At 44.3% G+C, this 26,856-nt stretch overlaps 1 protein-coding gene and 1 pseudogene across 2 annotated transcripts; one reads left to right on the forward strand and one right to left on the reverse strand.

Moving 5' to 3' along the window:
* The first annotated feature begins 1,075 nt into the window (after positions 1 to 1,075).
* On the forward strand, positions 1,076 to 1,694 carry LOC100338326 (large ribosomal subunit protein eL13 pseudogene; annotated as a pseudogene). The gene has a single exon (XR_016211097.1). The product of XR_016211097.1 is annotated as a large ribosomal subunit protein eL13 pseudogene (transcript).
* A 3,861-nt stretch (positions 1,695 to 5,555) lies between these two features.
* On the reverse strand, positions 5,556 to 17,506 carry LOC100359308 (uncharacterized). Its single transcript, XM_051857896.3, is given in 5 exon segments — positions 5,556 to 6,090; positions 6,093 to 7,016; positions 8,375 to 8,470; positions 8,756 to 8,907; positions 16,379 to 17,506. Coding segments are annotated over 5 exon segments (1,458 nt in total). The 5' UTR covers positions 16,615 to 17,506; the 3' UTR covers positions 5,556 to 6,040.
* Positions 17,507 to 26,856: the final 9,350 nt, after the last annotated feature.

Consider the following 26,856-nt stretch of genomic DNA (forward strand, 5'->3'; position numbering starts at 1 on the left):
CTGCGTAGAAATGCCAGCCCTGGCCCCACCACTTAATAGCTTAGTTGAACTTGACAAGTCTCAACCTTAGTGATCCCATTGCTACATCTTTAAAATGGAAATCAAGGCCAGTGTTGTGGCGCAGCAGGTTAAGCCTCCCCCAGCGATGCCAGCATCCCATATGGGTGCTAGTTCAAGGCCCAGCTGCTCCACTTCCGATTCCACTCCTGGCTCCTATGAAATCCAGGCCCAGCTGATGGGGCATTTGGAGGGGAGAGGTGTTGTGAACCAGTGGATGGGAGAGCTGTCTGTATCAGTCTCTTTGCCTTTCAAATAAATAAATAATACATCTTAAATTTTTTTAATTAAAAAAAGATGGGCTGCAGCTTACCGCAGAGGAATAGTTTCACTGGCTTTTCTTTGGCAGCATTGTTCTCCTGGGTCCCTATCTGTCCTCCAACAGCCAGAAACCCAGAGGGGCTCAATGTTACACCAGGATCCATACCTGGAGGAACTCAGGCTGGGAATCCCGATACAGGGACTTAATCCATTCACATTAGATTTTGCAGACTAAGCCCTCAATACACGGGTCTTTCCAGGATGCCCGAACTATTATCCAATAGTAACACCATCTCTTAGAAGTTAGTAGTGACCATGGGATTTGTTTCAACACAAGATATGAGCAGAAGTGATATATGCCACGGCTGGTGCTGCGGCTCACTAGGCTAATCCTCCACCTGCAGCGCCGGCACACCGGGTTCTAGTCCCGGTTGGGGCGCCGGATTCTGTCCCGGTTGTTCCTCTTCCCGTCCAGCTCTCTGCTGTGGCCCGGGAGTGCAGTGGAGGATGGCCCAAGTGCTTGGGTCCTGCACCCGCATGGGAGACCTGGACAAGCTCCTGGCTTCGGATCGGCGCAGCACGCCGGCCACAGTGGCCATTTGAGGGGGTGAACCAATGGAAGGAAGACTTTTCTCTCTGTCTCTTTCTCTAACTCTGCCTGTCCAAAAAAAAAAAAAAAAAAAAAAAAAAAAAAAAAAAAGTGATACATGCCACTTTCAAAAGGAGTCTTTTAAGAGCAAATAGAGGTTCTTGCGCGGAGGAGCATGCAGCCATGGTGCCCAGTCGGAATGGCATGATCCTGAAGCCGCACTTCCACAAGGACTGGCAGCGACGCATGGCCACCTGGTTTAACCAGCCGGTGCGCAAGATCCACAGGCGCAAGGCCCGGCAAGCACGAGCCCGCCGCATCGCCCCGCGGCCCACAAGAAGGTGGCGCGGACCATCGGCATCTCCGGAGACCCGCGGCGGCGGAACAAGTCCACCGAGTCCCTGCAGGCCAACGTGCAGCGGCTGAAGGAGTACCGCTCCAAGCTGGTCCTCTTCCCGCGGAAGCCCTCGACCCCCAAGAAAGGTGACAGCTTGGCTGAAGAACTGAAGTTGGCCACCCAGCTGACAGGACCAATCATGCCCATCCGGAACGTCTTCAAGAAGGAGAAAGCCAGAGTTATTACAGAGGAGGAGAAGAACTTCAAGGCTTTCGCCAGTCTCCACATGGCCCGCGCCAATGCCCGCCTCTTTGGCATCCGGGCAAAAAGAGCCAAGGAAGCTGCAGAACAGGACGTTGAAAAGAAAAAATAAGGCCTCGTTGGGGACTTACACAATAAATCCACAGTCTGCCCGGTAAAAAAAAAAAAAAAAAAAAAAAAAAAAAGCAAATAGACTACTTTCTCTGCCCCAGAGATTGTAACGTTCAGTGTGACAGTCTGCCTCTAAAATGCCCCTCCGTGATACCTTCCTTCTGTATTTAAGCCCTTGTGTAATCTCCCCTTGAGCGTGGACTGAACGTAATGACTCACTTAAAAAAAAAGTTTATTTATTTATTTATTTGAAAGAGCTAGAGAGGGAGAGACAGAGATCTTCCTTCCACTGGTTCACCCCTGCACCCTCCAAATGGCTGCAGTCTCCAGAGCTGGGCCAGTCCAAAGCCTGGATCCAGGAGCTTCATCCAGGTCTCCCACATGGGTGCAGGGGTCCAAGCACTTAGGCCATTCTCTGTTGCTCTCCCAGGCCACTGGCAGGGAGCGGGGTCAGAAGTGGAGCAGCCGGGACCAAAACTGGTACCCATATGGGATGGTGAGGACAAAACCCATCAAAAGACCTGATTTGCAGTCTTTTATCCTGTCTGGCTTGCTCAAGATAAAACAAAAAGTGCCATCAGAAGAGTGACATACCTAACTTGCTTTACAGTAAACCGGGAGCTACTCAGAAGGAATCGCCACTTCCTTGCTATTCTCATGGTAAGACTGGAAGCTTCCAAGGAGTGGGCCAAAGCTTTCTTATCCCATTAGAATGAAATCTCAACCTATTACATGCACAAAACTCAACACTGCCTCTCTGCTCCAGTCACTTTGGACTCCTTGGTGATACTCAACAGGCCAGGCTCTTTCCTTAGGAGGTGAATAAAAGGCATGGAGTGCTGGGCCCACCTCTTGCTCGCCCCTGCGCCTCTTGGCATGGGCGACTGCCTCTGGTGCCTGCTCGCCTGCGTGGCCCAGGCTGCTCTCCTGTCCACGTGTTCTCTTTCCTTTGCAGCCTCTGGTCTACTCCCTGGATAAGCCTGGTATGCAACTTCCTGTATAAGTTTCTAAACGTTTTATAAGGCCTCACTCTCTAAATCAATGCTAAACCATACCACATTGTCTGTTTCATTTACAAATAGTCAATGTTTAGAATTCTTATCTAAATAGATGGCAAAGACCCTTGATATATTAATATTAAAATAATCATTTTAAAATAAAGGTATACCGGCCGGCGCCATGGCTCACTTGGTTCATCCTCTGCCTGCGGCGCTGACATCCGATATGGGCGCCGGGTTCTAGTCCTAGTTGCTCTTCTTCCAGTCCAGCTCTCTGCTGTGGCCCAGGAGGGTGGTGGAGGATGGCCCCGGTGCTTGGACCCCTGCACCCACGTGAGAAACCAGAAGGGGGCGCCTGGCTCCTGGCTTCAGGTCGGCGCAGTGCAGGCTGTCACGGCCATTTGGGGAATGAACCAACGGAAGGAAGACCTTTCTCTCACTGTCTATAACTCTACCTGTCAAAATAAATAAATAAATATATAAAAATAAAAATAAAGGTATACCATTTCACTATTACTGCTGAGGGCAGAAGCAGGAAAAGAGCTAGGAAGGGAAGAATAAATGTTAAATAAAGCAAAATGACAACTACCAGGAGGAGAGAAAAGGCAGTCGAACTTGAAAGAAGCTCCCTCGGGGCCAGCGCTGTGGTGTAGCGGGATAAGGCCCTGGTCTGAGGCGCTGGCATCCCATATGGGCACTGGGTTCTAGTCCCGGCTGCTCCTCTTCTGATCCAGCTCTCTGCTATGGCCTGGGACAGCAGTGGAGTGCCCCTGCACCCACGTGGGAGACCCAGAAGGAAGCTTCTGGCTCCTGGCTTCATCTGGGAAGTGAACCAGCAGATAAAAGACCTACCTCTGTCTCTACCTCTCTCTGTAACTCTGTCTTTCAAATAAATAAAATAAATCTTACAAAAAAAAAAAAGTGAAGCTCCCTGCATTTGTAATTATTTATATTTACTCTTTTGTTGTTGACAAAGTGATTTAGTATGATCACCTAAATTTAATGTTGACAAAGTGATTTCTTAAGTTTAATGAGCACAAAATCTTAGGATGAAAAGACACAAGACTTAACTTGGATCTTTAAAGTCTGATTTTCAGAAAAATCACTTAAATTTTTACTCATCATCATCCTGTAAAAATGGCTGAGTGATGACAACTGCAACTTGCATTTTATACACTGAATCTAAAAATGTATGCTTGAAGGAGAGAAAAACTTGATTTTGTGAATTTAGGTTCAAGTTCAGTGTTATACCTAAGCTCCACAACCACTGAACAAGGAGCTTGAAGACTTAACATTGTCAAGCAGTACCTGGAATACAGAAGTGTCACTGAAATCATTGTTGGTTCAAGACTTTGAAGTTTATTTAAAGTTGCATAACGTCAAATTATAAAAGTTGCCAAGGAGCTCAAGGAAGCAGAAAAGCCCTTTTTGAATAGCTTGACATACTTTCATTAGTCAAATGGAAATTTCCCACTAAGCCTGAATATATACTTCTGAATTAACTTTTACTTATTTGAAAGACAGAGTTACAGAGCAGGGTGGTGGGGGGAGAGAATGGATCTCCCACCTTCTGGTTCACTCCCCAAATAGCTGCAACAACTGGGGCTGGGCCAGGCTAAAGAAAGGAGCCTGGATTTCCATTGTCTCCCATGTGAGTGGCAGGGTCCCAAGCACATCTTCTGCTGCTTTCCCAGAGACATCAGCAGGGAGCTGGACTGGAAGTGGAACGACTAGGACTCAAACTGCCCATATGGGATGCTAGTATCAAAGGCAGCAGCCCAACCCACTATACCACAACGCCAGTCCCTGAATTAACTTCTAAAGTCAAAGAATAATAATTGACCATCTTCCAGAGGTCTCTGCAAAACGCCACAAATAATTTTTCTAAACTAAATGTAGGACCACCTGTTACACAGTGCTGGATGTAGGCTTACTCTTACATATGTAGCTATCCCAGTGAAATGGGAGGTTATGTAACAGTTTACCTGAGGACATACTTCCTTTCCTGTACTATACGTTTAGAGGAATGGAGAACACAGCTGCTTGCTTTCTTTCAAGATTTATTTATTTGAAAGGCAGAGTTGGAGAGGGACGGAGGGAGAGTGGGAAACAGTGAGTGAGCGCATCACTCCATTGGTTTATGCCCCAAATGGCTGCAATGGCTGGGGTTGAGCAAAGCCAAAAGCAGAAGCGAGCTTATTCCAGGTTTCCAACAAGGGTGGCAGGGACCCAAACACTTGGCCCATCTTCTGCTGCTTTCCCAGTTGTATTAGCAGGAAGCTACATTGGAAGTGGAGCAGACAGGACTAGAACCAGCACCCAAAGGGATATTGGCATTGCAGGTGGCAGCTTAATCCCGTATGCCCCATCTTTCTTTAATGTCATATTAATCAGGATTAGTGCAAGCATACCTAAACACACATACTCATATTCTCTCTTCTTTCTCTGTCTTTGGAGCTTTGTACAGGGAAGAAAACACATTACAATGATCTAAGATGGGCAGAGGCATAAGACTACATAATTGTCCCTGACTTCGTTAAAAGGATGGTTAAGGGGCCAGAACTGCAGCATGGTGGGTAAAGCTGCCACCTCCAGGGCCGGCATCCCATATGGGCGCCAGTTCAAGTCCCTGCTCCTCTTCCGATCCAGCTCTCTGCTACGGCCTGGGAAAGCAGTAGAAGATGGCCCAAGTGCTTGGGCCCCTGCACCCATGTGGGAGACATGGAAGCTACTGGCTCCTGATTGGCCCAGCTCTGGCTGTTGCGGCTATTTGGGGAGTGAACCAGCAGATGGAAGACACTTCCTTCCCTCCCTCCCTTTCTCTCTGCCCCTGCCTCTCTGTAACTCTGCCTTATAAACCATATTCTTTCACTTACAGCTGACAATTACCCAAATGATGATTCCTAGGACTTGAACAGATAATTAAGGAATTTACCAGGTATACTTTTGAAAAATTTCATTTCTTTATTGTGGTAAAATATACATAGGTTTTGCTATTTCAGCCATTTTAAGTGTACAGTTTGCTGGAACTACACACTCATAATATTGTGCCACCATCACCATGACAGATATAATTTTGTATAAAGTACATAGGATGTATTTCAATCTGTGGTTATACAAAATTCTTAAGCAATGCAGATATTTCTATATTTGTATAAAGACTATTACTCAGAACACATTCTCCTATATGTAACTATTGTCAACATGAAGCCTCATTATTCATTTTGTCACAACTTCCTAAGCCTTATATGCATAGTAAAACTATTTATAACTCAAAAATTTGTCATCTTCTCAATAAAATCAGTATCACAGAATATGAATTTCAGAACGCTCTTTTCCACGTTTGTCCAGTTGATAGTGTTTTCCTCGTGATGAATTCTTTGCTGCTAAAAAGGCTACTTTTGCATCATCCCACCTTCCACTGTCTCATGACTCCCTGGAGGGAGAATGACATGTGTCCTCTGAGGAGGACTTCTCACGATGTTACATGTATTCTGCTGCTCTGCTAGATGAGTTAAGTAATGTTGCAAGAGATGGGACTTCCTGTTGAAGGCTTTGTCACATTTAGTGCATCCATAGGGTTTCTCGTCCAAATGAGTTCTCTGGCGCATGGGAAACACAGAGGAGTCAGCATGAGCTTTGCTGCGTTTGCGGTATCGGTATGGTTTCTCTCCTGCATGAATTCTACAATGTTTATAAAGGGATGAACAATACTTGAAGGTTTTCCCACACTGCTTACACTCAAACAAGTTCTCGAGTGTGTGAGATTTTATATGCTGATTAAAGGAGGAATGCCAAGTGAATGTTTTCCCGCACTGACTGCACTTGTAGGGTTTCTCTCCAGTGTGAAGTCGCTGGTGGGCCATGAGTTGGGTTTTCCGCATAAAAGCTTTCCCACAGTCATTGCACACAAACGCTCTCTCTACACCATGTGTTTTTTGATGAGCTACAAGGTATTCCTTATCGTCAAACATCTTCCCACAGTCACTGCATGCAAAGGTTTTGTTTCCCTTTGGATAATTTCTTTCTAGTTTAAAGGGATGAGCCTCCTCTGGGAAGGTTTTCTCATGGTCATCATGTTCACAGATTTCTTTCTTGTATGCTTTTTCCTTATACCTAATGAGATAAAACTTGTTTTTGAAAGCATTCCCACATTCCTCGTATTCACAGGCGCTTTCTCCATTATATTTTTTATTATAACTAAGTAAGTGTAAATTAGAATGCAAACTCTTTCCATTTGATTCATGTTGTTCTCGTCTTGAAGAGATAATGTTTGCACTCAGATTACAATTCTGGTCTCTCTCCTTAGACAGTGTTTTCTCAATGATGAACGTATGTTGATTAAAAAAATTGTCGTTGCTTCCCTCCTGTCTCTCTAACTCACGAAGGAGGCAAACAACTTCTAAAAAGAAGTAAAAGAAAACATTCTCAGTTACTTTTTCCAATATTATGTTATTGAAAGAAATTTTTAAAAGTTTCTGATTTCATGCAACGTGCTTTTTAAAAAAATATTTATTTATTTGAAAGTCACAGTTACAGAGAGAGAGAGAGAGAGTGTGAGAGAGAGACAGAGAAAGAGAGATCTTCCATCTGCTGGTTCACTCTCCAAATGGCTGCAACGGTTGGCACTGGCCCAAGCCAAAGCCATGAGCCAGGAGCCTCCTCTGGGTCTCCCATGTGGGTGCAGGGGCCCAAGCCCTTGGGCCATCCTCCGCTGCCTTCCCAGGTGCATTAGCAGGGAGCTGGATCAGAAGTGGAACAGCCAGGACTTGAACCAGTGTTCTACCCCCACAACGCTGGCCCCCATGCAACATTCTTGTGACTTCTATTCAACACAATACTAGAAGTCCTAGCTAGAGCAATTAGCAAGAAAAAGTAGCATCCAAATTGGAAAAGAAAAAAAAGTATCTTTGTTTACAGATGGCATGATCTTATATGTAGGAGACCCTAAAGACAACATAAAAACACTATTAGAACTAATAAATACATCAAGTTATGAGATATAAAATCAACTGTTTCTATACCCTAATAATAATCAATAAAGGAAATTAATAAAATAATTCCATTTAAAATAGCACCAAAAAGAATAAAATACTTAGGAATTAACCAAGGAGGTAAAAGACTTATACAACAAGGTAGGTGTTTGGACTAATAGTTAAGATGCTACGTGGGACCCCAGTATATCATACTGGAGTGCCTGGGTTCAAGTTCCAGCTCCACAGCCAAGCCCAGATTCCTGCTAACATACTCCCTAGGAGGCAGCAGGTGATGGTTCAAGTAGCTGTATCCCTGCCACAACATGGGAGACATAGACTGAGTTCCCAGCTCCTGGATTTGGCCTTTTGAGAAGCTCCCAGCAAATGGGAACTGTTTCTCAAATAGATAAAAAAATAAACAAATTTTAAGAAAGACTTAAAGACAAAAACTACAAAACATCACGAAATGAAACAAAAAGCAACACAGATAAATGGCAAGACATCCTGATATACTTTCCAAAGATTTCATTATTTTTTATTGTGGTAAAATATACATAGGATTTGCCATTTCAACCATTTTAAGTGTGTAGTTACCCAAAGTGAACTACAGATTCAATGCAATCCCCATCAAAATCCCAACAAGTTTTTGCAGAAATTTAAACATCTAAATCTACATGGAACCACAAAAGAGCCCAGTAAGTCAAACAATCTTATGAAAGAACAAAGACGGACACCTCACACCCACCAACTGCAAAAACACTTGTCTGGTTTTTTTCTCACTCACCTATCTGGCTCCAATATGGATCCTCTCTCTTCACCTTCCATGGCTTTTGCCCTTGCTCCACCTTAAAGATGACCTTTGTTTTAGTAACTGGAAACCCTGTTCATGGGAAAACAACACAAAAATGGGGAGAAAGTGCTAGGCAAAAAAGCCACCTCACAATTTAAGTCTCCTCCTTGAGTCTTAGGGCCTGTCAAGGGCTCTGGAGTGGGCTCCTCCTCTGGGAAGTAGACACAGAAACAGGCTATCTGACCCCAAAGGGGATTAAGGACCTCGGACAGCTTGAATTCAGGGCCAAACTAATGAATGCTTGAGAAGGCTCACAGCATTCCCATGATGCAAAGGAAGCAGTACATTCCAAGTTACCAGGAATGCTGTCCTCACCCAGTGAAATCAGGGTCCTCAAGTTCTCCAGCATCACATCACAATACAGCGTCCTCTGATCGTCAGCAAGCAGCCGCCACTCTTCTGGAGTGAAGTATATCGCCACGTCTTGGAGTGTCACTGCCTGCTGTAACAGCACACTCATCTTCACCCTGTAGTGAACACCACCAGGGAATGTGGAAGCAATTCAGAATGATTCCTCCGATTATGTTCACTGGGCAGAGTTGCAACAAGCTATACGGGATAACTGATAACTACTACGTACTTAACTCAGAATTAAAATCTGAAAAACAAAATCATGGGGCCAGCGCTGTGGCATAGTGGGTCAAGCTACTGCCTGCAGGGCTGGCATCCTATATGGGCGCTGGTTTGACTCCCAGCTGCTCCACTTCCAACCCAGCTCTCTGCTATGGCCTGGGAAGGCAGTGGAAGATGGCCCAAGTCCTTGGGCCCCTGCACCCACGTGGGAGACCCGCAGGAAGTTCCTGGCTCCTGGCTTCGAATTGGCTCAGCTCTGACCATTGTGGCCACTGGGGGAGTGAACCAGCAGATGGAAGACCTCTCAAAACAAAGTAGATGTTAAAAAAATCATATATAAATTGTCCCACTGTATATATGTATGTGTATATTTGTGCATATGAAGGCACTTCAAAATTTTCACTGAAAATGGAATTAAAAGATGACCTTATTTTGGTACAAAAAATTTTTGAAATCCTTACATAGTTTTTTTTTTTTTTTTTTTTAAATAATACACATTTCCCATGAATTTTCTGAAGACCCCTCATATGCACAGATATCAGAACTTTTTGTGCTGGGCAGTCAATGTGGCCCAGCTGCTTGCGCTGCTGGCATCCCATATCAGAGTGGAGGTTCGAATCTCGGCTACTCTGCTTCCAACTGATGCACTGAGGAAGGCAGTGGATGATGGCCCAAGTCCTTGGGCCCCTGCCAACCCCATGAAAGATGCAGATGGAGTTCCTGGCTCCTGGCTTCAGCCTGGCTTGCACTGGCTGCTGCAGTTGTATGCAGAGTAAACCACTGGGTGGACTATCTGTTTCTCCCTCTCTGACATTCTGTTGTTCAAATAAATAAATAAATCTTAAAAATTTTTTGTACCAAAATAACCTTCTCTTTCAATTTTCTATTCACTTTTTGAGGTACCCTCATACATATTCATATACATGAAGAGGGAGAGGAAGGAAGAGGGAGAGACAGAGCAGGGAAGAAAAGAAAAAAGGGAGGGAAAGAGAAAAAAGTGTTACGTTCTCCAAGCATTGCTCTGGCAGCACACATTCTGCTTATAAAAAAGGAACACTCTAAAACTAATCCTAGGATAACTGCTACATGTATAATAAGTTTCCTATATAAACATTCATCAAAATTTTTTCTTTAAAATCCTGTGCCAGGAAAATCTTTATCCATGTATTCTCTCAAACAAGGCCAATAATTTCACCGATTAAGTATTCTTTTTCTAAGACTCACAAGATTACATACAAATTGCATCTCAACATTATAAACTGTGCAGACCCTATGGCCTCTCATATCAATTTTATAACTTTTTATAGTCAATTAAAATATCAATCAATCTATATCTTTCCTGTTTATATTCCTACCTATTAACACTCTCCTAGTACATTTTATGGGGTCTTATGAGTCACTGCAAATTCACTGGAAAACAAAGTGGAACCTGAATGAACAAAGGGATGGATGGTTGAATGGATATCTGCTGTTCATGGAAAATATGGATTTATGAAAACAAGACTCGGGGGGTGCTCCCTGCCTTTCCAACGTAGAAACAAAGATCCATGCCAGCTACAGAAAAGGCTGTTGATAGAAAAACAACCTTTCTGGCCAGCGCCGCGGCTCAATAGGCTAATCCTCCGCCTGCGGCGCTGGCACACCAGGTTCTAGTCCCGGTCGGGGCGCCGGATTCTGTCCCGGTTGTTCCTCTTCCCATCCAGCTCTCTGCTGTGGCCTGGGAGGGCAGTGGAGGATGGCCCAAGTCCTTGGGTTCTGCACCCACATGGGATACCAGGAGAAGTACCTGGCTCCTGGCTTCGGATCAGTGCGGTGCGCCGGCCGCAGCGGCCATTGGGGGGTGAACCATCGGAAAAGAAAGACCTTTCTCTCTGTCTCTCTCTCTCACTGTCCACTCTGCCTGTCAAAAAAAAAAAGGGGGGGGGGGATTCTGATATCAATTATCAATGGACACCTGTACACTCTTGGGTAGAGTCATACATTTCTGCCCAATCGATCTGTTACAATTTATTGTCAATTTCTGATTTAGTGATTTCTTTTTTCCCAGAAATTTACCCTAAAGAAATAAAAATCAATACAAAATTTGAAAGCCTGAGCACTAGCGCTGTCATTATGACATAGCGGATAAAGCTGCTGCCTGCGACATCAGAGTCCCAGAGGAGCACCAGTTTGAGTACTGGCTGCTCCATTTCCAATCCAGCTTCCTGCTAATGCACCTGGGAAAGCAGCCCAAGTCCTTGGACCCCTGTACCCACATGGGAGACCTGGAAGAAACTCCTGGCTCATGGCTTTGGTCTGGCCCAGCCCTTGCCATTTCGGCCTTTTGAGACTAAACCAGGGGATGGACAATCTCTGTCTCTCCCTCTCTAACTGTGCATCTTCAAATAAATATAAGTAAACCTTAAAAAAAAAAAAAAAAAAAAAAGCCTGCACACTGGCGCCAGAGAATCTAGATGCAAATTCTGTTACTCCTCTTCCTAGTGGTATGACCTTGAAGAAGCCACCTAACCGCTCTAGCTCAGTTTTCTTACCTGCAAAATGGTGGTGACAATAGCAGGATGCCTAGCATGGGGTTTCTAGGAGGACTGCATAGTTAATACTTGTAAAGCATCCAAAACATATGGCACATGGCAAGCAGTCAATAAAACTGTTATTATTTTTAAAAAAGGGAGAGATAAAAAGTATTTTCAGACCTTTGCTTATAGTTTGAAAATAGACAATAGCCTAAACAAGTGCTGATCTAAAAAATCATGATTATTCAGAGGACAGAATGCTAAGTAGCACTTAAAAATGAGGCTGAAGGAGCAGCTGTTGGAACTGCAAGTAAGATGCCACTTGGGATGCTGGTGTCCATATTCAATTTGAGATTTTACAATCTGGAAGAGCTGATTAATCTAAAACTGAATTTAAAAAGATGCTGTAGAAAGACACGAAAAGCGGTTCCACTTATTTTTAATTTTATTTTTTAAAATATTTATTTATTGGGTTGGCACCACAGCTCACTAGGATAATCCTCCGCCTGCGGCACTGGCACCCCAGGTTCTAGTCCCAGTCGGGGCGCCGGATTCTGTCCCGGTTGCTCCTCTTCCCGTCCAGCTCTCTGCTGTGGCCAGGGAGTGCAGTGGAGGATGGCCCAAGTGCTTGGGCCCTGAACCCGCTTGGGAGACCAGGAGAAGCACCTGGCTCCTGGCTTCAGATCAGTGCAGTGCGCTGGCCACAGCGGCCATTGGAGGGTGAACCAATGGTAAAGGAAGACCTTTTTGTCTCTCTCTTTCACTGTCCACTCTACCTGTCAAATATATATATATATTTATTTATTTATGACAGGGAATGAGGGAGGCTCAGAGAAAATGATCTTCCATCCACTGGTTCACTTCCCAAATGGTTGCAACAGTGGGGGCTAGGTGAGGGTAAAGCTAGGAGCCTGGAACTCCAACCAAGTCTACCTCACACGGGGCAGGGGTTCAGCAGCTGGGCCATCTTCCCCTGCTTTTCCAGGCACATCCTTGGCAGGGAGCTTGATCGGAAGCAGAGCCGCCAGGACCTGCACTCTGACATGAGATGCTGGTGCTACATGCAGTGGCTTAACCTGCCGTGCCACGCGCTGCCGGCCACTCCACTTACATTAGTAAGCGAAAAAAGTACCTTTAAGGTACTTTTGACACAGTTCTGGTGAATTGCATGTCAAAATGTAAATAAAGATTGGAACTACAGGATTGCATGAAACTCTAAAATTGTATTCTTCCACGTCTTTGTACTTTCTAAATGGTTTATTCTGGGGCCAGCGTTGAGGCCTAGCCGGTTAAGCAGCCACTAGCAGCGCTGGCACCACATAGGGCTGCTGGTTTGAGTCCTGGCTGCTTCACTTCTTATCCAGCTCCCCGCTAATGCACCTGGGAAAGCAGTAGAAGATGGCCCAAGTGCTTGGGAGAACAGGCGTGGGAGAACAGGAAGAAGCTCCTGGCTCCTGGCTCTGGCTTGGCCCAGCCCTGACAGTTGCAGCCTTTTGGGGAGTGAACCAGCAAATGGAATATCTCTCTCTGTAACTCCGCCTTTGAAATAAATAAATTAATTAAATTGTTTATCTTATGTTACTTTTTCATCTCAAGGACATGTACAACATATTATATATGCATTACAATGCGTGCACTTTGCAAAGGACAATGAATACCTGTATTTTCCAAATACTTTCCAAGACACTACCTGTCTTTTGAAACAAAGGTCTACAAGGCCCTACACCACCTTGGGCTGACTTTTCTGATCTCATCTACTCCAGTCTTTCAATCCTCTTACTGCTTACTCTAATGAGCCACATGTTCCTCGACAACATCAAGCTGGATTACGCAGGACTTCTGCACATCCCTTTCACATGGGCTGTTCTTCCAAAGGACATAACCAGAGTCTGCAAGGCTTCCTCTGAATTCCACAGAGCTCAGTTTGCACTTCACTTACCAGTAAGACTGCTGACTGCCTCATACAGAAAGCCTCCCTCACTGTCACCTGACTCTGGATATCCTTATTCTAGCTTTAGCTCTCCCCATTGCACTCATCACCAAAGAGATTATGCATCTATTTACTTAGGTTCTTCAATTAACTAGAGAGGAGAGAGAAAGTGACAGCTCCTATCCACTGGTTCACTCCCCAAATGCCCTTATCAGCCAGGGCTGGGCCAGACTGACGCTGACAGCCAGAAACTTCATCCAGGTCTCCAAAAGGAGTGGCAGCGACCCAAGGACTCGAGCCATCAACACTGCTCCCAAGGTCTACATCAGCAGGAAGCTGGAACTAGTAGTAACGCTGGCACTCAAGCCCAGTCACTTGGACACCGGGTGCAGGTGTCTCAAGCAGCACCCTATCTGCGATGCCAAACACCTGCCCTATTTAGTTTTTCCCTCGCCCCATGAAAACAGGGACTTTGGTTTGTTCACTGTGGCACACCAAGTATCAGAACAGTGTATACTCAAAACAAACACTCAGCATACATTGGCTGGATGGATTACTGGATGAAACTCGTGTTGATCCTCTCCCTATTAGATATTTTCAAAAGAAACTTACTGAACAACTTTAGCTCAACTGAACAATGATGCAGGAAAAAGAATGATGTAGGAATTGAAGACTGGATTTCAGGTCTGACATATCTTCTAATAAACTGTGAGAATCTAGATATTCAATTACCATCTCAGGACTAGTTTTATTACTCTTTATGGCCGCTGGTTCAAGTCCCGGCTGCTCCACTTCCAATCCAGCTCTGTGCTATGGCCTAGGAAAGCAGCAGCAGATGGGCCAAGTCCTTGGGCCCCTGCACTTGTGTGGGAGACCCAGAGGAAGCTCCTGGCACCTGGCTTCAGATCGACACAGCTCTGGCCATTGCGGCCATCTGGGGAGTGAACCAGCAGATGGAAGACCTCTGTCTCTGCCTCTCTGTAACTCTGCCTTTCAAATGAACAAGTAAATCTTTAGGAAAAAAAAAAAAAGTGTCCCACATAAGAGCACCTGAATTTTATTCCCAGCTCCAGTTCCTGACTCCAACTTCCTGTCAATGCAGACACTGGGAGGTAGCAGGTGACTGCTCAGGTAGCTGAATTCCTGCCACCCATGTGGGAGACCTGGATGGAGTTCCCAGAACCCATCTTTGGTTTGGCCCAGCCCCAGGTGTAGTGGGCATTTAGAGCAGTGTTGATGGCTCGAGTCCTTGGGTCGCTGCCACTCCTTTTGGAGACCTGGATGAAGTTTCTGGCTGTCAGCGTCAGTCTGGCCCAGCCCTGGCTGATAAGGGCATTTGGGGAGTGAACCAGTGGATAGGAGCTATCACTTTCTCTCTCCTCTCTAGTTAATTGAAGAACCTAAGTAAATAGTAGATGGGAGCTGTCACTTTCTCCTCTCTCAAATTAATTAATTTAAAAAATTAAAAAGAAACAAAAATGATAAAAGCAGAACTACAAGACTCCTAAAAGTCCTTCTAGCACTGTGACTCTGTAAAAAACACCTGCATCTAGGTAAGGGGTGAGAAGTTATCAGTATACCCCCAGAGGCCATGTGTCACAACTGAAACAGCCTAGGGTCACTTGATCTTTTTTTTTTTTTTTTTTTTTTTTTTTTTTTTTTTGACAGGCAGAGTGGACAGTGAGAGAGACAGAGAGAAAGGTCTTCCTTTTGCCGTTGGTTCACCCTCCAATGGCCGCCGTGGCCAGCGCGCTGCGGCCGGCACACCGCGCTGATCCGATGGCAGGAGCCAGGTGCTTCTCCTGGTCTCCCATGGGGTGCAGGGCCCAAGCACTTGGGCCATCCTCCACTGCACTCCCTGGCCACAGCAGAGAGCTGGCCTGGAAGAGAGGCAACCGGGACAGAATCCGGCGCCCCGACCGGGACTAGAACCTGGTGTGCCGGCGCCGCAAGGTGGAGGATTAGCCCAGGGTCACTTGATCTTAAAAGAACTAACAGGGAATGAAGGGTATGCACTGGTTTTAATGTGTTTGTGACAGCCTACAATCAAGAGAGAAAAGGAGAGTGTGTGTTTTGGAAGGAATTTCGTCTGCAGCAAACCCAGATTCCTCCTTAACTACACCCTCCTTCTCTGATGAGTTCCCTTTCTTCATGGAGCCTAAGCATGCAGGCTCGCACCCCGCATCCTGCTCGAATTCTCCCTTCAAACATCAGGGACAACACTCCCAATGGACCCAGTACTTGATGGCCTCAGTACTTGATGGCCTCAAGGAATAATGCCTTGAGTCAAGCCCTGCTCTCTTTGGATAGAAGACCAGAGCTGACCCCTGTCTCTGCCTTCAAATGGGGTGAAAAGTTCCAGGTCAGGAGCGCCTCTTCCCAGGACTGCAGGACGGCAAAGCAACACTCCTGCAAATGGCCCGGTTCCATTAACTCACGATCAACTATGGCCCTGGGTTGGCGATTTCAGCCAGAGCTGCTGGAACGGGAGACAGGGCAGGAATATGCAAGACACCCGCGTGCTCAAGTGTTCTCAACACAATGATGAAGCTGGGACTGCCTCCTCAGGAAGAATAAAAGCTCTTTATTTTAGTCAGAGTTCTGTGCTAGGACAGAGCGAACTTCCGGGTAAAGCTACCTGCGCTACTTACTGGCTTTGTGAGTTGAAGCAGGTAACTGCCCACCTCTCTAAAAACATGAGCAAACTAGCCTCCCACGGTACGAGAACCAAAGAAACGCCCGCCACGCGCGCTCAACAGTGTCTGGCGCTGCGGGAACCAGGACTCTTCTCCCTGCCTTGCAGGGGTTTACTGCTGTCTGAGAGCCAACAGGCTCCTGGAACGAGACTGGGGACGGCTCACGCGCAGGTATGGGCTCCCTCGGAAGGACACACTTTCTCCAAAGCAGCACAGACTGACTCACCACACTCGAGAGAGACACGAGATCCACACCAGGACGGCAGGAGCCCTGTCCTCACCGGGCTTTCTCGGAGCCAAATACCCCCGCGCATAAGGGTTACCTAAGATTTCACTTCCTTCCCATGAACCACAAGTTGGCCTTTGTTCTTCAGCCGTTCCCCAAGCCCTTCTGAGTCCTCTGCTGCGCAGCGCACTCGCACGTCGAGAAACGCAGGGCTTGCTAGCTACTCCATTGCGCATGTGCGGAAGTGATGCGCCACCACGGTTTCCCAGAGTCCTCCCGGGAATCTACCTGAGACTCCATTTCCCATAAGGCTCTGAGATCTCGTGTCCGGAAGGCACCAGGGGTTTCCTTTTCCTCTACTGACGATTTCTAGTTTAGTTCGGTTTGGGCTCCCCGGGGAGTTCGGATAATATTGAAAGGAAGCGTGGGGCTCACGCCGTGGCGCGGCCGCGTAAAGCCGCGGCTCGCTGCACCGGCATTCCGAAGGACCGTAGGTTCGTGTCCCGGCTGCTCCACTTCCGTTCCAACTCCCTGCTAATGCGCCTGGGAAAGCAGCAGGGGATGGTCCAAGTCCTTGGGTCCCTGCCACCTACATGGGAGACCTGGAAGAAGCTCCTGGCTTCTGGCTTCCAGTCGGTTCAATTCTGGACGTTGGGGCCATTTGAGGGAGTGTACCAGCGAATGAAAGATCTCTCTCTGTAACTCTCACTTTTTCAAATAAATAAATCTTAAAAAAGAAAAAAGGAAACATATACGTAATGTTTACTTATTAAAGTAGGCATGAGAATTTAAAAATTTTTTGTTTACTTTAAAGGCAGAGAGAGATTTTCGCTCTCTCATTCACTAAATGCCCACAATACCCGGGCTGGGCCACGGTGAAGGGGGGAGTAACAGCATCCGTGTCCCCCGCGTGAGTGCAGGGGGTCTAACTACTTGCTCTCCCAGGGTCTGCATTAACAGGAAGCTGGAATTTGAGCAGAGGGGGGAAACTCTAACCCAGGCTCTGCAACATGCCATGCAGGTGTTTCCAAAGACATGTTAACCACAATGTCAAACCTCCTTCCTGCCATGCGATTTAAAAGATACTGGCAAATAGAAAACAGTAACTTAATAAAAGAAACTGCCTTTACCAAATATGAGCTCGTTCATTTTCTTTTTTAAAATAATTAAATTGAGTCGGCGCCGCGGCTCACTAGGCTAATCCTCCACCTAGCGGCGCCGGCACACCAGGTTCTAGTCCCGATCTGGGCGCCAGATTCTGTCCCTGTTGCCCCTCTTCCAGGCCAGCTCTCTGCTTGGCCAGGGAAGTGCAGTGGAGGATGGCCCAAGTGCTTGGGCCCTGCACCCCATGGGAGACCAGGAGAAGCACCTGGCTCCTGCCTTCGGATCCGCGGCCATTGGAGGGTGAACCAACGGCAAAGGAAGACCTTTCTCTCTCTCACTGTCCACTCTGCCTGTAAAAAAAAAAAAAATTAAATTGAGTAATATGGGGGTAAATACAAATGTATGAGAGCCCTGTTAAAAACTTTTTTATATTTCAGTCAGTCTAGGTATGAATATGTTTCTTTTATTACCTTACTTAAGGGAACACCAAGATAACACCCTCACAATTTCATTCACGTACGGGACTTAAATAGCATAGGAAGAGAAGGGTTATATAATCATTGTTGATTGGCTACAAAATGGAGAGTCATATTTATCCAACAGGCACCAGGATGAGTGAGAGAATCTCTCCTAGAACACATTAATTCCATTAATTTTAAAGTTACATATAAGGAATGATCATTTTTCCCCAATAGGAAGTCATGAATTAGAGGATGCGAAAATATTTCCCTCCCAGACCTTGTATAAAACAGCTTTTCATTTACAGGTTTCTTCAAGATAGCTTCCTTCCACTCTCCCCACCTTCACATGAGTGTGGACTGTCACACTTTATTCTAGGCATATATCTGATATTCAGCTGAAACATGCTGATCTCCTAGTGTGTAAGCATTGTTTTAGGTATTGAGTAGTTAACACAAAAATACGAAAGTGACTGTCCTTATTCAACTAATGTTCCGTGTGCTTAGATCTTGATAAGTATTATGGAGAAAAGGAGCACAGTGACTAGGGATAGGAAGTAGGGGAGGAATTCTATTTTTTAGAAGGTAGTTAAGGAAGGCCTCACTTAGAAGGAGATATTCAAGAAAAGACCTAAAGGAAATGAAGTTGCAAGCCCAAGCCAGGTGGAAAAGAGTTTTTGGTAGCAAAAACAACAAAGGCAAAGAAAGGGCCAATCAGGCTTCAATGATAGCAAGAGGGCAAGATGTGGCAATAATATGCTAGAAGGGTCAGGGCCCAGACTGAGGAGGAACTTACAATCAATGTAAGTACTTTGGCTTTTACTGAAGTGAAAAATGGAAGTCTTTAGAGGATTTTGAACAGAGGAATGGCATGATCTGACTCAACTTCTTTTTTTAAACTTATTATTTTTGTTTATTTGAAAGAGTTACAGAGAGAGGTAGAGCCAGAGAGAGGTCTTACATCTGCTGGTTCACTCCCCAGATGACAGCAACAGCCAGAGCTGAGCTGATCCAAAGCTAGGAGCCAGGAGCTTCTTCTGGTCTCCCACACAGGTGTAGGGGCCCAAGAACTTGGGCCATCTTCTACTGCTTTCCCAGGCCATAGCAGAAAGCTGGATCAGAAGTGGAGCAGCTGGGACTTGAACTGGCACCCATATGGGATGCCAGCATTGCAGGCCAGAGCTTTAATCCACTGGGCCACAGTATGGGCCCCCTGACTCAACTTATAATAAGACCACTTTGCTTTATGGAGAATTAACTGGAGGAGTGCAAAGATAGAACAGGTTAGGAAGCTATTACCATAATCCAGAAGTGAAATCATGGTGTTTTGGATCCAGTAGTATCAGAACTAATGAGAAGGAATTGAATTCAAATTTGAAGGTAGAGTTCAAGGACTTTGAATCATATGTAAGGTATGAAAGAAAAGGGGGACTCAGATGTTTACCAATTTGGGGTTTGACCCATTGAAAGGACAGCATCCTTATCAACTGAGAAAGAGCACATCAAAGGGAGAGACAAGGACATCATGAACTCAGTGTTGGACATGTTGAGTTTGAAATGTGTATTAGAGACATCCAGGTGGTGATGTTGGGCAAAATACTTGTGTTCAAGGGCAGATGTCCTCAAGAAATATTATATAGGTAGACTTTAAAACGATGGGACAGATGAGATTACCAATCAGGGGAGGGTAGAAAGAGAAGTCTAAGGATTGAGTCCTGCCATATTCACAGCTTAAAAGGAGGTAGAGATGAGAAGAAATAAGCAAAGGGTGGGAAGGAAAAATCCGTGAAATAAGAAGAGAAATAAGGGGATGAAATACTCTATAGGTAAAGTTCAAAACAATTCAAAAGAGAAATGAGTGATATATTGTATCTAAAATTGTTGATTTTTAAGACTGACAACTATCATCAGATATAACAATTAGAATTGTGTTAGTGACCTTGACATGAAGAATTTCAATGGGGTAGTCAAGAGAACACTTATTTGGAATATTTGAAACCATGGCTTATTTATATTTCCTGATTCAAAACTTACTACAAAGTTATGGGAATTAAAAAACTGTGGTACTGACATAAAGACAGGATATAGACCAATTGAATTGAATAGGAAAATAAACCCTCACGTAAATGTCAAGTTATTTTTTACAAGGATGCCAATACCATTCAGCAGATCTCTATGATGAGAATTACAAAACATTAAAATAAGAAATAGAAGAAGATACAAAAAAATGGAAAACTCTTCCATGTTCATGGATTAGAAGAATCAATATCATCAAAATGTCCATACCACCAAAAGCAATTTACAGATTCAATGTGACACCAATCAAAATAACAAGGACATTCTTCTCAGATCTAGAAAAAATGATGCTGAAATTCATGTGAAAACACAGGAGACTCCAAATTGCTAAAGCAATCTTATACAACAAAAACAAAGCCAGAGGCATCACAATACCAGATTTCAAGACATACCGCAGGGTACTTATAATCAAAACAGCCTGGTACTGGTACAAAAACAGATGGGTAAACCAATAGAACAGAATAGAAATTCCAGAAATCAATCCACACATCCACAACCAACTTATCTTTGACATAGGAGCTAAAATCACTCCCTGGAGCAAAGACAGTCTCTTCAACAAATGGTGCTGGGAAAACTGGATCTCCATATGCAGAAGTATGAAGCAAGGCCCCTACTTTACACCTTATACAAAAATCCACTCAAAATGGATTAAAGACCTAAATCTACAACCTGATACTATCAAATTATCAGAGAACATTCGGGAAACCTTGCAAGACACTGGCAGAGACAAAGAGTTCTTGGAAAAGACTCCAGAAGCACAGGCAATCAAAGCCAAAATTGACAATGGGATTACATCAAAATGAGAAGCTTCTGTACTACAAAAGATACACTCTGCAAAGTGAAGAGGCAACCTACAGAATGGGAGAAATTATTTGCAAACTATATAACTGATAGAGGCTTAATAACCAGAATATATAGAGATCAAGAAAATTAACAACAAAGCAAACAACCCAGTTAAGAAATGGGCTAAGGACTTAAACAGGCATTTTTCACAGGATGAAATCCAAATGGCCAAGACACATGAACAAATGCTTAGGATCACTAGCTGTCAGGGGAATACAAGTCAAAACCACAATGAGGTTTCACCTCACTCCCATTAGAATGGTTTTCATACAGAAATCAACAAACAACAACTGCTGGTGAGGATGTGGGGAAAAAGGTACCCTAATCCACTGTTGGTGGGAATGTAAATTGGTAAAGCCACTATGGAAGACAGTATGGAGATACCTCAAAAATCTGAATATAGAACTACCATATGACCCAGCCATCCCACTCCTGGGAATATACCCAAGGGAAATGAAATTAGCATATGAAAGAGTTATCTGTACCCCATGTTTATTGCAGCTTAATTCACAATAGCTGAGATAGGGAATCAACCCAAATGCCCATCAATTGAAGACTGGATAAAGAAATTATGGGATATGTATACCATGGAATACTACACAGCAATAAAAAATCAAAATCCAGTCGTTTGAAACAAAATGGATGAAACATCATACTTACTGAAATAAGCTGATTCCCAAAAGACAAATACCATATGTTCTCCCTGAGCTGTGATAACTAATAGAGCACCTAAAAGGCAATCTATAAAAGTGAAATTTACACTTTGAGAATCAATGACTTTGAACAGCCCTTGTCTTGACTGTTAAGGAACAGTTTTTTTTTCCATACTATTTGTTGAACTCTTTACTTAACATAGAGTTTATCATATGTGTATACAGTTAATTGAAACTAGATCATTGTAAAAAATAAGAATGGGAATAGGAGAGGGAGGAGGAAGAGGAGTGGGAGATTGGGTGGAAGGGCAGGTACAGTGGGAAGAATCACCATATTCTTAAAGTTGTAATTATGAAATGTATGAAGTTTGTATTCATTAAATAAAAGGTTTCTGGGGAAAAAAATAAATTCATCTAAAGAAATTAAAGTCCTGTAAAATCACCTAACAAATGCAGTGGAAAATCCTAGTTGGATCCTGGATTGGGAAAAAAAATAAAAAGAATATTATCAGTACCTGTATTGTATCCTAAAACAGAAAGGGAGCATTCATGGTAAAAAACTACTGGGATATGAATAATGTCTGGAGTTCACATAATAATGACTCATTATTATTGGATTTGTCATTGCATCCTGATAGTATAAAATGTTAACAGTGGGAGAAATAGGTGAGGGGTGTATGGGAAATCAATGTCCCTTTTTTTTAATTTAAAAAATGTTTATATTCATTTACTTGAAAGACAATGTGACAAGACAACACACACACACACACACACACACACAGCCCTCCATATACTGGTTCATAACATTTAGGGTTGGGCCAGGCCCAAGTCAGGAGCCAGGAACTCCATTTGGGTTTCCCATGTGGGTGACAGGGGCCCAAGTACTTAGGACCCTGCCATACACATGAGAGACCCAGATGAAGCCCCTGGGTCTCGGCTTCAGCGTGGTCTAGCCCTGGCTGACAAAGTGAACCAGCAGGTGGAAGACATCTCTCCCTTTCTCTGTAACTCTGCCTTTCAAACTTTAAAAAAAAAATTATTAAAAATTAATAAATAAATTAGGTGTAGGTGTTTGGCCTGGTGGTTAAGATGCTGCTTGGGATGCCCACATCCCATACTGGAGGAACTAGGTTTAAGTCCTAGCCCTGCTCTGCTCCCAGTTCCAGATTCTTGCTGATGCTCACCCTAAGAGGCAAAAGGTGATGGCTCAAGTGGTTGGATCCCTGCAAACCCTGTGGGAGACCTGGGCTGAGTTCCCCGTTCCTGGCTTTGGCCTGGTCAAGCCCTAGCTGTTGTGTACAGATGGGATATTTCTTGTCTCTCAAATCAGTAAGATAAATAAAAAATAAATTAGGGGTGGGCATTTAGCATAGCAGGAAAGATGCTCACGTCCCCTGTCAGAGTGCCTGGGTTCAATCCTGGCTCTGGCTTCCTGCTAATACAGACCTAGGAGGCTGTGATAATGGCTCAGTTGTGCTCCTGTCACCCACATGGGAGTCTGGATTGAGTTCCATGCTCCATCTTCATCCCAGTCCAGTCCTCGCTGCTGTGGTCATTTCAGGAGTGAACCAATGGATGGGAGTTCTGTCCATCTGCTACCTCTTACATAGTGAGAAAAAAAGAACACGGCTAAAGTCTGTAATACCAGCAATACGAAATGCTGACGAGAATGTGGAGCAACACTACCTCTCACTTACGGCTACTGAGAATGAGAAACGGTAGAGCCATGTGCTTTCTCCCCACAGGTGTTATGTGCTACAAGCTTGGTCCCCTGTGTAATGGTGTTGAGAGGTCGTGGAACCTTTAAGAGGCAGGGCCTGGTGGGAAGTGATTAGGTCATGTTGGCACCACCCTTGGAAGAGATTACTGGCCATCTCACAGAAGTAAGGACTGGATTAGTTATCTTGGAGAAAAAGCTGTTAATGAGCTGAGAGCAGGTTGTTGAGAAGCAAGTCTACCATGGGGCTGGCACTGTGGCATAGTAGGTAAAACTACTGTGATGCCTGCATCCCACATGGGTGCTGGTTCATGTCCCAGCTGGCCTATTTCCAATCCAGCTCCCTGCTAATGGCCTGGCAAAGGCAGCACAAGATGGCTCAAGTGTTTGGGCCCCTGCCACCCATGGGAGAGACCCAGATGAAGCTCCTGACTCCTGGCTTCAGCCTGGCTCAGCCCTGGCTGTTAAGGCCATCTGGAGAGTGAACCAGTGGATAAAAGCTCTCTCTCTCCCTGTATGTGTCTCTCCTTTTCTCTCTGTAGCTCTTTCAGGTAAATTAATAATTTTTTAAACATTTTATTTATTTATTTGAGGGGTAGAGTTACAGAGAGGGAGAGACAGAGAGAAAGGTTTTCCATCTGATGGTTCACTCTCTAAATGGCTGCAAAGGCTGGAACTAAGCTGATCTGAACCCAGGAGCCAGGAGCTTCCTCTGGGTCTCCCACATGGGTACAGGGGCCCAAGCAGTTGGGCCATCTTCTATTGCTTTCCCAGGCCATTAGCTGAGAGCTGGATTGAAAGAGGAGCATGCAGGACTTGAACCAGCGCCCATGTGGGATGCTGGCACCAGAGGACAAGGCTTAGCCTGCTACACCACAGTGTCAGCCCAATAAATTTTTTTAAATGCAAGGCCACCCCATGTGTTTGTCTTCTTTTGTACATGCTACTCACCCACCATGTGAGAATGCAGCAAGAGACCCTTTGCCAAGTGTGGCCATCAGAACTCAGACTTTTTATCCTCAAAACCCATGAGCCAAAGTAAATCTTTCTTTATAAACTGCTCAGCTTTAGGAATTTCATGATAGCAATAGAAAACCGACCAAGACCAGCTATTTTGGAAAACTGCTTAGCACTTTCTTATTCTTACCATAGGATCCAGAAACTGCACTCCTTGGTATTTAACCCAAAAGAGTTGAAAATATGTCCACGCAAGGACCTGTAGCTTTATTCATAATTGCCAAAACTTGGGAGCAACCAGGATGTCATCTTGTAGGTGAGTGGATAAACTGTGGTACACTGACAATAGAACAATATTCAGCACTTAAAAGAAATGAGCTATCAGGTCATGAACAGAGAAGAAACTTAAATGGGTATTACTAGTGAAAGAAATGACCTACATGAAAGATTTCTGTGAGTGAGATCCCAGTGGAAAGAAGGAGCCATCAAAGAAGGAGGTACCTTTCTCTGAAGGGAGGCGAGAACTTCCACTTTGATTATGGCCCTGTCTAAATAATGTCGGAGTCTGTGGACTCAAGAGGCTTCCATAGCCTTGGCAGCTCATGACAAGAGCCTCAGATGATCACTGACATCATAAATAAGAGTGTCAATTGTTAAATCAACAACAGGAGTCACTGTGCCCTTGCTTCCCATGTAAGGACCGCTGTCCTTAATGTGTTGCACTATGAGAATTAATGGTAAAACTAGTCCTCAAACAGTACTTTATACTTCGTGTGGGTGCAAACTGTTGAAATCTTTACTCAGTATAGAGTTGATCTTCTGTATATAAAGAATTAAAAAGGAATCTTAATGAAGAATGGAATGGCAGAGGTTGCAGGAGGTGGGATGGTTTGGGGGTGGGAGGGCAGGTATGGGGGGAAGGACCACTATAATCCAAAGCTGTACTTATGAAATTTATGTTTATTAAATAAAAGCTTTTTATGAAAACTGTTATTACAAAAAAATGATGTAGAGGAATTCAAATACTGATTGGATATTTATATTAGTAATTTTTGTTAGTAGTGATAATGTTAATATGGTAATGTGATTTTAAAAGAATCCTTAACTTTCAGAAATAAGTTCTAAAATATTTATAAATATTTGGGACTTACTTCATTGATAATCTAGGAGTGCACACTTACAAGAGGTATAAAAGGAATTCATTGTACTATTCTCTTTGCCATTGTGTATGTTTGAAATAGTCTATAATTTGAAGAAAACAAAAACAAAACTCCTAAAGCTGAACTAAAAAAAAAAAAAAAAACCACTGGGGAGGGTGAGTTACGCTGTTATTTGGGACACCTGCATCCCACATCAGAGTTAGAGTCCCAGCTACGCAGCTTCCAATCCAGCTCCCTACTAATGCACCTGGGAAACAGCAAACAATGGCTCAAGTACTTGAGTCCCCACCATGTGCGTGGGAGACAGCAATGGACTTCCAGGCTCCTGGCTTTGGTCTGGATAGGCCTCAGCTGTTGTGGGCATTTGGGAAGTGAACCAGTGGATGGAAGATCTTTCTCCATTTCTGTCACTCTACCTTTCAAATAAATTAATAAATAAATCTTTAAACAAATATAATATTAATACTATAGTTCCTCCTACCACTCTCCTTCACTTGATAAATTCCAGACTGTGCTTAAACAAGACACCCTGCAGAGGGGGTTGAAGGCTCTACTGCTTCCCATGTATGGTGAGAGCTCCAAGAGCTGCTGCTTAAGTTAAAAGGCACTAAGCACCTAATGGTCTGCTCCAGCTCACTGAAAATACTCTTAAGATGCTTTTAGTTTGTTTGGTTTTTTGTTTTTTGGTTTCCAGAATTTGGCTTTATTTTGCAGTACAGAAACCACTTGCAAGCCACTTTGAGACAAAGTGAGGCTCTGTCAAATCAATACTGCAGTGCATCTTAGTCCATTGAAGAAGCCACACCTGGGATAGAAAAGCTGAGTCTACATTTTACCTGCTTCATGACAGAGTCCTTTCCCCTTTCCTCCCACTCATTCCATTAGGTTAAACCACTACATACCAGCTTCCTCAAATGACTCCCTGAGTCTGGAGTTTCGTTAGACTTTTATGCCCACATAAGCCAGACCTGGGGCTATACTATTTGGGCCCTGCATTAATAGCTGACATAATGCAAAAAATATAAAGTTATAGGAAAAATGTGGGGATGCTGTTCCAAATTATGGACTATTCAGTATAGAATCTGCTTACTGTCATGAGGCTAGATGTTACACAAACTGTGGGGATCCAGCTGTTGAGCAGCAAAAGCACATAATTGCAAAGGCTATGCTGACTAAGGCACAAATACTGTATCAAGTATCAGAATGTTTGTTTAAAACTGATCCTTCACTGCGGGGAGGAGGCAGTTTGGTTACAATGAACAGAATGTGGAACCTGACAGTCCTGAAGAGCCACTCCGAAACAACATGATACCAGAAAAAGGAAGGCAGGACTAGGCAACTGTACAGTGCTCTTCAACCCCTCCCTTCTGATTACAAAAGCAGGACTTACAAGACTGATTCCACACAATACGCATCATTTGCCCAGTTTTAAATCTGTCCTAATTAGATAACAAGTACTGTTAGTCTCCCCTCCCCCTGCCCCATGCCACTTTTCTTGTGTTCCATTTTC

Source organism: Oryctolagus cuniculus, chromosome 7 (assembly GCF_051225735.1).
Source record: "Oryctolagus cuniculus isolate XC-2025 breed Fujian yellow rabbit chromosome 7, ASM5122573v1, whole genome shotgun sequence".
Taxonomy (NCBI): domain Eukaryota; kingdom Metazoa; phylum Chordata; class Mammalia; order Lagomorpha; family Leporidae; genus Oryctolagus; species Oryctolagus cuniculus.